This window comes from Bacillus rossius, chromosome 2 (genome assembly GCF_032445375.1).
Source record: "Bacillus rossius redtenbacheri isolate Brsri chromosome 2, Brsri_v3, whole genome shotgun sequence".
Taxonomy (NCBI): domain Eukaryota; kingdom Metazoa; phylum Arthropoda; class Insecta; order Phasmatodea; family Bacillidae; genus Bacillus; species Bacillus rossius.
In genome coordinates, this window is record NC_086331.1 from 76247506 (window position 1) to 76261560 (window position 14055).

The window sequence follows — 14055 nt, forward strand, 5'->3', positions numbered from 1 at the left end:
TTTGAGTTGATATATTTTAGGCGGGAACAACAGCTGATAACTTTCACATGAAAGACTAGCAACGAAAGTGGCAACAATTCTGGTAAGTACATATTTAGTGCCTTATAGTATGCTAATAAAGTATCGGGAAGTATTTAAATAGTTAAACATCAATATTTGCCAATAATTAAAATAATTAATGACAAGTACATTTTTAGGTTAAAAAGGGGTGACTTTGGTCCTGGAACAAAGTCACCCCATTTTAAAGTTAACTAGTTAAAATGTAAATTGTAACTAATAATTAATTCAAATCAAGCCTGTCTGTCTTTTTTACTAAAGTTTCCAAATAGGAATGGATTTTTTCCTTTGTTTCAGGGTATAATGCCTAGAAAGTACAAACGTGTGGCTGGATCTCGTCCCTATATAAGCTATAAGACTGAAACACTGGAAAAATGCATAGAAGACATCAGATGTAATGGATCTTCTCAACGCAAAGCTTCTAAGGATTATGGTATTTCTCGTAGTACAATAATAAACAAGTTGAAAGGTCAGCTAAGCTCTGTAATTGGTGGGCCAACAGTGTTTACTCCGCAGGAAGAGGAGGCTTTTGTAAACCATGTGTTGAAACTTGCAGAATTTGGATTTCCAGTCACTGAAAAGTACTTAAGATTCTGTGTCAAGAATTATTTAGTCAAGACCGGCAGAGTTGTCCCGAAATTTAAAAATAATATGCCAGGAGCAGATTGGGTTAAATTGTTTTTAGAACGACATCCCATTCTCACAACTCGTTTTGATTCAAACATAAAAAGAGTACGAGCTGCTGTCAGCAAAGAAATTATCGAAGAATACCTAGACAATTTGGCGAAAGAAGTTGAAAATGTACCACCAACACATATATGGAATTTTGATGAAACAAACCTGCGAGATGATCCTGGTCAAAAAAATGTAATTTGCCGCAGAGGGACCAAGTATTTAGAGCATATATGTAACACAACAAAATCATCTACATCAGTAATGTTTGCAGGCAGTGCCAGTGGGGAACTGTTGCCACTGTATGTTGTGTATAAGGGAGAACATTTGTGGGACACCTGGACACTAAATGGACCCAAATATTGTCATTACAATAGAACTAGCAGTGGGTGGTTCGACAATTCCACATTTGAGGACTGGTTTATGAAGTTGATGTTGCCAAGGTTGAAACAGCTCGATGGTCCAAAAGTAATAGTTGGTGACAATCTTTCTTCCCACATTAGTGAACCAGTTCTTCAAGCATGTGCAGATTTTAATATTCGTTTCATATGTCTGCCACCCAATTCTACAAATGTCACACAGCCATTAGATGTAGCTGTATTTAGAACGGTAAAACTGGCCTGGCGAAAAATTCTAGCAGAATGGAGAGATACTGAGAGTGGAAGCAGAATGTCTGGAATCTCAAAAGATATATTCCCTTCTCTTCTAAAGAAGTTAATTGAAGATATCTCTCCTAATGTGAAGCTAAATCTGATTTCAGGATTCAGGAAATGTAGCATCCATCCAGTCAACAAGCAAGAATTATTGGCCAGATATCAAAGCCTTGAAGAGGTGGACATGAATACCATAGGCAATGCATTTCTGAAACACTTGCTGGAGCAACGTAAGGACATCGAAGGAGTAAAAACTGGAAAGCAAAGGAAGAAGAAACTAAGTGTGCCTGCTGGACAAAGCATTACAATTGAAGATTTGAGAAATGAGCCTGAACCTGAAAATTCAAAGAGAAAACCTGGACGTCCTAAACTACCAGTCGTTTTGGCTGAAAGTGATGCCTCAGGTGAAACCGAAGAAATGGATCTGGGATCCGATAAATTGAGTGAGACCTTCAGTGAAGAAGATAATGAAAACTCATATAAAAAAACTTCATCATATTTGACTTTTCATCAGAAGAAAGAGTTGAAGGAAAATGATTTCATAACTGTTTGTTACAATGGTGAAGAGTATCTCGGGATTATCCAGAGACTACCTTCTGATGACGAAAAAGGACCAACTGTTAGTTGCATGGAGAAGTCTGTGAAAAGTTGGAAATGGCCGAAGAAACAAGAATCTCTACAATATGAATGGGAGGATGTAATAAGAAAAATTGCACTTCCTAAACTTCTAAGTAAAAGGGGATTCTACAGTGTGCCAGAATTAAATTCTTACTATGTAGGATTTTAATATATCCACAACTTGTCAGTAGATAGTGAAAAAACTCAATTTAAAATGTTCAAATTTTGTTTTAAACATTAAGTTGGTGACAGTAACTGTATTTGAAAAATGTATTAACTGTTTGTTATTCTAAAATAATGTTTTGTCATGTGGCCATTTTTAACGCATATATTTACATCTAAATATTAGTTCCTGAGCTATTCCTTTCTTTGATAAAAGCCAGTCTTGCCGAGTGCAAGGGGTGACATTGCTCCAGAACAGAATATCAACCTATGAAAACAGTATTCACAAGATGGACCAAAGTCACCCCAAACCTGGGTGAGATTGTTCCACATTAAAAAAAATATATATTTTAGAATATATGTTACATACTTGTTTATGTTAATCATGCTATATTCCTGAATAACACAATTAACATTTTACTAATTTTTAAAATATTTTTCCTGTATTTTTTTGTCTGTTACAATAGCTGCAACGTAAATAACACCATAAAATGGACCAATCTCACCCCGGATGACGGTACTCTATTAGATGATGAGTTATTGCTTGTCATATGTTTTTGTGTTTGTGACCAGTTTTAAATAATTGTGCCAGAGATCTAGATTCATAACTTATACCTATCACAGGAGGTTTACAAATACCTGGTGAATTAATTTCAGGACTTTTTAGAACCTCTAAATAACATTTTCTTACAATATTTTATACCACAGTGTAAGTGTATGTTTTTAATTGAGCAAAATAAAATCTAGAAAAAAATAGATACACTGTTTGCAAGATCATACTAATTTTTACGTTAGGAATCCCAAATTTTTTGAGATAATTTCTATAACTGTTATTTAATGTGCACCTAAAAACTGAAAAACAAAATACAAATTAACAAAAGGCTGCTGGAAATTTAAGTGTTTGTGATGTTCAGCACCATTACTGTTTATTTAGAGACTTTTTTAGTTAAATTTTTGTGTCATTGCTACGTGCATATTTCTTGAAAATGGAATATTTAAGCGAATTTTCAATTCAAGCAATAGATATATGCAGATAAATCAACCCTGGAAACATAGAAGAAAGAGTCAGTAGATGACTTTGTGGATGATGCAAGCTTTTACTAGACATCACTTCACTGCAACATGAAAAAAAAAGAAAAAAAAAAAAGAAGATTCTTGCAAAACATTATTTGTGTGTTATTCAAAATGCAATAAAAGTGTTAGCAACTGGAGCTGAGGAACTGATTCTCAGTGCCAAAGATTTTTCCAGTTAGCTCAGGAATACATCAACAGTGTCAGGGTATTCTTCACATCATCATAGGGTCCTCTGTGGCCATTGCCTCACACACACATGGCATGATTCAAATTTATGAGCACAGGGTCTGTATCCAAGTACGCAGTTTGAAGTCTTGGAGGTGCCATTGCCCTAATTCGTAGAGCATTACCGTGTGGCGTAAAGGGTTTCAGTCCAGAAAAAAATCAAAGTTGATGACATATTATATTAATAATTATCAAACAAACCAGTTCATAATTATTTAAAACCAAGTTGGTAGATAGGAAAAATTATAAATACCAATGGCATTCTTGGATGGCAGACTAAAATTTATGCATTCCAATCATGTATCAGTTACACTTAATCAATCAAGTTATGATGATTTTTGTTAGGAGCCATTAATAACTATGATAAGGAAAAACTTGTTTCTTTTACAAGTCTATTGTCTAATTATTTTGAGAGCAAATTTCAATACAAAATAAATACATTGGTAAAACCAATATACTAATAATTGTACATTTTTCATATTTTTTTTATTTAGCCTATTATTTTTAGAGCTGCTTATCATGACTATGAAAAAAGGAAAAATTGTAATATATACTAACACCAATCATAAAAAAAAAAGTTTCAATAAGGTGATATTTGTAACCTTAAAGAAATTACAAATTTTGTTGAAAACTCAAACATTGGTATTGCATGCTTATTGTCAATTTAAAGTAACTTTTTATTGTAACTAGCTATACTCCTAGGTACAGCTGAAAATTAGCTTTAATACACACCAGAAATCACTTGATAGCTTGAAAAATAAGGTAATTTTATTTTCCTTTACCTGATGCAAGTTATTGATAAGAATTTGCTTTAAAAACATTGTTTGCAGTTATTTTACAAGTGTGTGTAAATGATAAATATTTGAACAAAATCTGAGATGATGATGCACTATAATGTTATAAAATCAGATGATTTGGTATAAAATGGCCCAAAAATATTTTAACTAAAGCTAATTTCTCCTAATTTAAAAATATTGTCGACTCCCAAGTATCCAACAGGCAATTTAACTCTACTCGTGTATAAGAAAAAATAATTAGCTTGAAAAATTGTCTAGTGATGAAAAGCTGTGTAAGCAAGCACAATATATAATTTTACTTGTAAAAAGATTGTGGACAAAAATACTGTTTACAAGTTTACAACTTGAATGTTGAATGTAAGGTTTGCAGCTGTACACTTTTGCAGTATGATAAAAAAAAGACTGCAACAAACACTCTCCATGGGTTCATTTTGACCTAGCATAAATTTAAACGTTGAGAAGCGTTTTGCATAATCCCAATATCACTTTACCAGAACACTATGTCAAAGTTTTACTTTGATGTCACAAAGTAATTTCACTACTTTATAGACAGAAAATATCCATAGATGGATCAGTTCTATAACAACACCAATTCAAATTGTAGTAGTGTGCTCATTAATTTATATATATTTTTTAAGTGTAATCCAAGTAGCTAACTGAAATCGCAGCAATACATGGAAGTATACAATTTCTAAAACTAAAAATAATCAACAAACCAAATGTATGGATTGGTTCAGTTCAAAACTTGTTGCTATAATGATTGAAAATCTGAACTTTTGTAATACACTAAATGGTAAAGTTTGATTTATTAAGAATCAGAAAGTCAAACTCAATCTGAAATGAACAGTATTCAAAGAATTAAGTTGATTCAATTTTTTTTACATTATATTACATCCAGGCAAGGTGGTTTCTACTATTTTGTATCACGGCAAAGTGTAGAAAATAAAATTCAGTTTAACAGTTTACTATTAATTAAATAACCAGGATGACGAAAATCAGTAAGGATACAAAAGTAAAGTCCTCGGAGCATGGGTGGGTGATAATGCTGATAGACTGAGCTGAGCACTATGCCCAATGGTGGAAGCTTGGCATCTTCACGCCCATCAAAAGTTAACATTTTCTATGGTTTATTACCGTAAGGCTAGGCTGCTACAATCAATTTCTTTTGTTTTGCCATTGCTGTAATGTGTTAAAGTGGATTTTTTTGTGTAGGTAGTTAAAATTGTTATAATTACCTACTATTTTAGTTTAAGTATTGCAAAAATTGCAAAAATGTCATTACGAATATTAACTTTTCAAAATTCTATGTAGTTTGTCAATGGTTGGTTTAGAAAAAATATTATGGTCCTTTCTGTAACATGTAAGAAAATATTCATGGACTTGTTTGGTTCAAAACTAAATTTTTTTTCATGGGTAAGGTTTAGTTTGGCAGTAGAAAACTGAATTCACTCAGTGCAAATAAATAACAAATCAAAATCACCACTGACCTTGAACTCTAGCCTAAGTGGCATGAAGTAGAGCATTACAGTTTAAAAATGCTAAATCAAAAGATAACTGTGCTACATGAAATACAAATTTTTGTTTTTGACATGTAATATATTAGCTCTCGTTATACTGCATTTGGTGAGAGTGATTTCGTGAATGCAACGGAAGTCAAGAAACAGAAATGTGTCACAACCGCGGTGCTGCCATCTGTTGCGGATGGTGAGAACCCAAAGTCAGAGAGAAACATTATAATATTAATTGTGTAGTGAATTTTAACAAGATGGGCAGTATTTTAATAAAATTCCATGTTAAAAATTAGGTCCAAATCCAGGGTTATGTAATTTTAAAATCTTTTTAGCTTTTATCAGAGCCATCTCATTATACATTTAAAAATTTCGGACTGCTAATCAAATAACAAAAAGTCAACATAGCTGCTCTGGTAACAAATTCTAAAGGTGTAGTTTAAAATACAATTTGAGTATATTTATCATACTCTGCATTATTTTAAAGAATTCTACGCTAAATTTTGTGTTCGAGTTTTGTATTATATGTTTATTTGTAACATGAGAACACATGAATTTGCTCATTGCTGAGGTTAGATGTTACACATCTCTGGCCAGTACTGAATAAACTTGCTCACACTGTAAAATTAAGGTTTGGGGATCAAGTGAGGACAAGAATTATGCCAGAAATTATGGTGTCTCCTGTCAGTGTGTATGTGGTGTGAAGTCTTCTATTATCCTCGCTGTCTCTAAATTATCTTCCTATTTGCCTCTTTTGAATCATGTGACAAAATTGTATCAGACAGGTCATAAATTTAATATATGTATCCTTTTATAATACAAAAAGAAAACTGTTGGTTAAGCCATCTTTTGTTCAAACAACCACCTTAGACTAGAAACCAAAATCATGTAAAACCAGCGAGGAACAAATCCTATAACACTGCACGTCTCTGAATGGTGCTGCTGCACCTCTCTCAATGGTGCAGCAACAAACAGCTTCTCAGACTATGTTAGCACGTACTAATCATTTCACTAGCCTCAAATTTCAGGGAATCCAAGTGCTTGCTTTAAGGGTGCCATCTGCCCCGGTACACATAGGGTGCGCAGCGCTTTAATAAAAACAACACAATTTCAAAAATACTCAAGATATCAGAGATATCAGAGTGAGGGCCAAAAAGTATTTTTGATTTCAGATTGAGTTTATAAACTGTGTTTTTAGAAAAGTGAAAATGGCTAAAAGGTGTGTTTTCGGAGTAATTTTTAGGCGTAAAACAACCGTTACAGATTCTGGAAAGCACGTAAGGAACTTGCATTACAACTTTATATTAATTTCTCCACCATATAATCTTACGGTCACCGATCAAATTTCACAGATTTCCTGAGACGACAAGAAGACTGCGTGCCAGTTTAGAGCCTTGCATTTAGAGGCTATACCGCGCTAGAAATACCAGCGAGCATCGCACTTATCATCCCGCCTAACACACATACACCCTTAACAGTTGATGAATCCGCAACCCAAGATTCAAATCTTCATACACTGCTAAGTATACTTGAAGTGAAAGACACAAAAAAAAAAAAAAAAAACCTTGAGCTAGGCAGGATTTTTGAAAATGATTACACCTGATCCTCAAAGTAATGCCTTGCTTTGTTTCAGGAAAACAGTGTGCTAATAAAAACAATACCAATCAAATATTTTTTCCTCCCCATAAGACCGCATGTTAATCAAAATAATAGGTTCCCTAATCATTTAAATACTAATTATATTTCTGAATACATTAAAAAAATATTTAAAGTACCTTTAAATACACACAAATTACATTTTTTGAAATCACCATCCCAAAAAAATTAACAGGCCGCAATGTATACATAATGGACCTAAAGAAATTGTGTGAACAACCTTTATGAGTTACAAAATAATATTAATTAAGTGGATCTGTTTTAATTTGCAATGAGATTAAAGCAGCATAAACTTTAAATTTTATATTAACAAGAAAGATTCTTTAACCTGTTAACGTAATTCCCAAATCTGTTGTTTACTAAATGCACGTCTGCCCACTATAATACTTGAATTATTAACCACATGACTTACCACTAGTGCAGCCTGGTTGGTGCAAGTTGAACTTGTCCTGAAAGTTTTATGGCCTTTCTCACCAGAGCTGCTGCTGACTTTCCAGATGGTGCAATATAAACATGGCTGAACACACATGAGTGTCTGTGATATACTTCTGCGTAATATAAAACATTGCACCATTTTTAATGTGCTCAAGTAAATATGTAATAAAGGAAACAAATAGCAATTAGTATTAATAAAAAATTATATTATAGATTGTTGAGTTGTCATCTTTTTAATTCATTGCATTGTGTTTAATGTTAATTAAGTGCAGTTGCCTTTGTGCATGCACAGAAATAAAAACAAATTCACGTCAATAAAAACAAGCGTTAATTTGAATCTATGACTGTGTTACTTCAAAACTGCACAAATAGAACAGCGTTACTTTGAGCGCAGGTGTAATTTTGAAAATGAAACAGCAATAAATTTAAAACTATTTAATAAGTGGCCCAAAAGAGTGAATGAAACTGTCTAGATTTTTCTGAGAAATTAATATGTCAATCAATATAAATAAAAAAAATGTACTTGCTTAACTTGTCAGTATAACTAAGATTATGTTAACATATTCAAATAATATTGAAGTCCTGAAAATGACGTTTCTGCTTAAAAACATTAAATTTTTTTTATGGGTACTTTAAAAAATTGACTATGCGAGAATAGCAGATAAAAATAACTTGGTTCGTCCACAATGATGATGCTAGGAATTTTGAAAGATTGTAGGCACTAAAATGACAAACTTTTTAGTTCTTTTCTAAGAAAAACATTTGGAAGGACTATAGAAGTGACCCTAATAACATAAAAACTGGTGTCAAGAGAACACTGTAAGCAGATATATTGTAATATTTGTAATGATTGTTTGATAGAATACATTTTTAAAGACAAACATTAAAAAAAGGATATTAAAGTGGGACATGATACAAAGGCAGATGGTGTAAAAATTAACAAGTACAGACTACTCTTGCCAACCATGGCTTCTTAACCAAGAGTTTCAACTAACTACAGATTTTTTATTATTGACCACTTCCTCAACCACTGCAAAAAAGTTCAATTATAAACAGTTTAGTATTTTCATGAGGCACTCTTTTTATTGTGTCCTTTTATTTTATTAAGTAACACTTTGTCATAATTTATAAGAAAATTATCGGTCCAAACATAATACATTTTAAATGGATTCAATGTGGGAACATAAACCTATTCATATTAGAGATTAAATGTGTTGCCTTGGCTATACTCCTAAAAAATTACGTTTCTGTAGTTGCAGAACATTAATGCTTCACACACATAATTATCTACAAGTCAAAATCTCACACATGTTGGATATCACAATTGGACAATTATATATTAATTATTTTTAATGCTAAGAGTTATAGTCATTATAGAGTATATTATCATGACCAAATATTTGTAAAAAAACCTCCAGCTAATTTTATTGTGCTTATCCATGTATAAAAACCAATGATGGCCAAACGATGGTCAAATCCATTTTTACTCAAATCCAAGTTCCGAAATTGATTCTTACAAGAGTGCCTCAAAACCAAATTTAAATTTCAACAGTCAGAAATAAAATATGTTATGAGCAAAGTTATTGCAGCAAAATTGGCCAACTATACACAGAAGTTCAACAAATTATAACTGGGGAAAGAGCAATGAAAATTCATTCTTATCATATAGTCTAATTTTTTTTTTTTTTTACATTTAGTAGGTTCTTTTTTTTTAATGTATTAACCTGGACATGATGGATAAATAGCTGCCACTAATGATATATTTAATTCAATGAGCAAAGAGCAATTGTAGGTCAAAAATGTAGCTGTGTTTTCTATAAAAATCTATATTCTTCTGCCAGTGTTTCATTAACCACTCAGATTTTATAAATGTAGCTGGTTGAGGAAATTTATATATTTGCTACGAGCAAACATTTTTTATCTATAGCATGATCGGTCCAGGAGTTTTATTTCCTTCATACATATTTTCTCACCATCCGAAACAGATGTCCTTCGAAGTAAAAACGTTCATAAATATTATTAACAGTGTGATGTGAGAGAAAATGAAAAAGCTAACCACTGCATTGTAATTACGTACAGTAGTGCATGAAATTGGCAAATTTTTACAAACACTCCAGTGAGAGATTACACACAATGGTGTATATACATTTCCTAAAACATTATCTACCCTTATAGCTACACAAATACTCCATTATCTGGAGGATGTGTTTCACAATGGAACAATGGAACGTTTAAAGTTTCTAGCTGACAAACCTCACAAGCATAATTTTAGTTTGCAGATTAGCCAAGGTTTAAGTTACCTGTAGATAACATGGATACCTGGGAGTAGACTATATTAAATACATATAAAAGTATTTGTACGCAAAATATTATTTTGACGTGATGTAAGAAATTAGTTAACAGGCTGAAATCAGACTTAAAGTTTTGAATTCAATTCTTCTGCCACTCCACCCCACTGAAGTCTGTAAGTTCTCGCTCGCCATTTTATAGCTGGATTCCACAATGCAAGGAGAAATAAATATGGACTGCTGATTTCACGGAACAGCCATCCAACCACAAAATCAAATTTGCTGAAGGGCAACGAACCATTCTGTAACAAAAAATTAATATCAATACCAGTGTTGAAAAAATTTTAGGAATGAAATAACACAGCATCAATAAATTAAAAATGGTGAACCAACTTATATCCACTTTGACACAAAAATTCAAAAAGTCTCATCCTCCATTGGTTATTACACTGAACAAGTTTTTGAGTTAGAATCACAAACACACTCACAGTAAGCATACAAGTGCATCTGTCTAGCAAGGTGAAAGACAACATCTAAAAATACAAATTCATACATTCTTCCTATTTTTAAGAATATTCAACTTTTATATTCCAGGTAGGTGGCAGTTTAATTCTCACATTTGCATGATATTTTCTCAAGTCTTGTAACTGATTTATATGTTTTCCTCACTATAAGCCTCTCAATGAAGCCAAAATATTTGTAAATACTCTAGAATGAAAGGATTTACTGACTATGGTATTGCATCTTTCGCAATGAAACTGTGGAGTGTACTCGCAGCACAATGACTTCACTCCTGGCTGCAGCAGATGCAACACAATGTGGGTTTTCCAAAGACATCCCACAAGTAGTTTCTAAAAGAGTGGCTTGATATTCCAAGCAGCAGGCTAGCAGGCCAGCACACTCACCATTGAGAGTGATGAGGCATTGTGATCACAAGACATGAATGGAAACCTTCTGGCAGGATACGACATGTGTCAGCCAGCCTCACAACCCAACAAACCTGGCTTGAGCTGAATGAACTCGCTCAGCAGCAAGCACGTACATTCAGGGCCCTCGTGCTCGGCCATGCTGGGCTGTGACTGCTGGCATCACATAGTGTCTCTATCTACTAGTTTTTCTACAATGTGCCTTGATTATGATGATGTAGCTTGTGCAGAGGCACCTAAAAGGATCCCCCAGTTGGATGTCTAGTGATCATGGCTGGCCAATGGCCAAGTGTAGTGCTGGGTAAAAGGCACAACAAGTAATTACTAAAATCTTGGAGGTTATGTCACCTTAAGCATCTGTGCATAACCGTGCGATGTAAAACACAAAACAAAAACCAAAACTGCAAGGTATAAATAGGTCTAGGAGCTAGTTCATGGATTAGGTGGTAGCTGTCCAGCGAGCTCTTCTTGACACCTAGGTAGGTGGTTCGAGTTTGGTCATGGCAAGCAGGACACAGTATGATCTGCCTAGAAACAAGCAAGGGTTGTTAAGGAGAGAATTAGAAGGAAATTAATTAATTTTAAGCCTAATGTCTGCACTGAGGTCATTAGAAACTATGAGTGATATGATGTGGATGGAGAAGTTATGGAATGCAATGATGGGGGAAACTGGAGTGCCCCAGGAAAACTATCAACACACTGCAACATCCACCACGTCTCCAATTTGCCAAAAATCCAGGGTGCCACCTGCCGGGAATCAATCCCAGATTGCCTTGGTGGGGGGCAAGTGGTCTGACCACTCAACCACAGTGGTTCCAAATTAGGTAGGATTATCCACTAGCATCCATGTACCCTTGAATGGGTCTAGTCTGAGACTATAGATGCTTCTTGAAGGCATTTTGTGTTGAATCATCTGGTACTTTACAGACTGATGAGTGACTGTCACAAGGGCCTACTCCAAACTTGCTGTGGAATCTAATTGAAAAAATTTTTGCTTGTGGGTTTCTGTACTTTTCTCACTCCATACCGTCTGTTCGTCCATGAAGAATAACAAGTGAGGATTGTGGAGTAAATTTTAAGTTCGACGTGACAAAAAAGTTGGAGTTCAAGTTTTCCAGGTAAGATCTCAGTCATAAGAAAAATAATTCACTGATTGGTTACTTAGCTGAAATTAATTTGCGATACATACAGTAAAACCCTGTTAAGATGTTTCTGAAGGATCCAAAATTTAGACTTATTAAGAAAATAAAAATCTTTTTTAAAAGGGTAAATAAAAAAAATATGATTTTTGTAGTTTACATAGTTATGTTTGGAAAATATATACAGTAAACTCACGATTATTCGTGTTAATTGGGACCTACCGATGTTCGGATAGATGAAATTCTGTAAAAAAAACCAGATAATCTGTGTCACGGTAAGGGCCACCCTCGAATTTGGGCCACACCATATATTTATCTTCAGTATAATTTTGAGCACAAGTAAGTCTTTGTGTACTGTGTCTCTGCTTACTGGAACATAAACAATATGGCACTGTGGCACCGTGCTGTCTTTCTCAATCTGCTGGAGAAGCGGCAGTCATACTCTCTCCCCCTCCTGAAACTAATTTTTTTACCCCTTGGCAGCAAGTTATAGTTTCTTCTCAGTTCCTTGTCTTTTCATAAAACTAGCACATGAAGAAACTTTTGCCAGGTTGGAGGAATAAATAAGTAGCACTTCAATACATCAATTCTCCGAGGCGTGCTTTTCACAGACCTAACACAGGTAAGTTTCCATAAATCAAACATGAATGCAGCAATACGTTTGCATCTTGCGGAGCCGTGGCTGCAGTGTTTGTCATAAAATGTTGCAATTACAAGCTTGGGAAACAAACAGCATGAGAAAATGACATTGTTAACATCATGAAAACCTGTCGTAATAGACATGTGAAGATCGCCTTCACGTACATTACTAGTTCATGGTAATTTACTTATTTAAATAAGACAGTATGGCATAGACCCCTGTAATAGTTTTCGTTACAACAGGGTGGTCAAAAATATAGAACAGCCCAGCAAAGAAGTGCGCCAGACTGATGCCATAATTTTTTTACATCTTCAGAATATAACGAACTAATAATTTAATTTAATTTAATTTAATTTAATTTAAGGATGGATAATCCGAGCCTAGATAATTGAGAGTTTACTGCAGTACTAAATTCTATGTTAAATCTCAGTTCACTTACAGCACATTTATTGGGAGAGGAAATTTAAGTTAACTGCAAAATAATACAAAAACTAATCCATTCCATGACAAATGGGAAATTTTTTAAATAGAAGCTTTGTATCTGGAATATTGAGAGAAAAAAAAAACTCACATTTACAGTTAAAACTTAGTTATTCTTCCATGTTGGTTGTTAACTGCGACCACGAAAACGTTTAATAATTAGTTTCCTCTCAAATCCAGTTTATTTACGTGTTTTGTTTCAGAGTTGCAATGTCAGTTTTGTCATCATAGATAAATGCAGCAAGTCTGCTGCTAATGCATGCATAGAGGCACTAGAAAATAGCGTTTATAATGGCTGTTCGTAGCATTTATATTTTGCCATATAGCATTTATATAGCTTTAATTTTAATAGACTAGAAAATTCTTACGTGATTCTATTATTCATTGTTCGATTATTCCATATTTTCAAAACGGTTTTGAAAATTTTCTATATACATAATTCACGATGGTATAGCTGTCCATATAATATAAAATTGCCCCTTAATAACACGTAACATAAAAGTTTAAATATCACAATTGTAAAGTACCTACATCAATTAACACTGAAAATAAAAATTTGCAACTGAGATGTTAAAATATCAATGAAAAAACGCCAATGTTGTTCAAGTAACAAACATAACTGTCAAAAATCACTTTCACAAAGCCGAATATCAAAAATAATTTTCACAGAGTTCTTAAATAAAATGTAACTTTGCCACTAACAAAAATTAAAAGACAGCATTGAG

The 14055-nt window shown here is 33.6% G+C and overlaps 1 protein-coding gene across 4 annotated transcripts in view; it reads right to left on the bottom strand.

Moving 5' to 3' along the window:
* Positions 1 to 1786: 1786 nt before the first annotated feature.
* Positions 1787 to 14055, bottom strand: part of LOC134529382 (ceramide glucosyltransferase-like) — a 103006-nt gene continuing 90737 nt past the window's right edge. For all 4 annotated transcript variants that reach the window (XM_063363381.1, XM_063363382.1, XM_063363384.1 and 1 more), the window contains one exon: positions 1787 to 10447. In XM_063363381.1, coding sequence (XP_063219451.1) covers positions 10274 to 10447 — 174 coding nt within the window. In that variant the 3' untranslated portion in view covers positions 1787 to 10273. The remainder of the gene's footprint in view (positions 10448 to 14055) is intronic.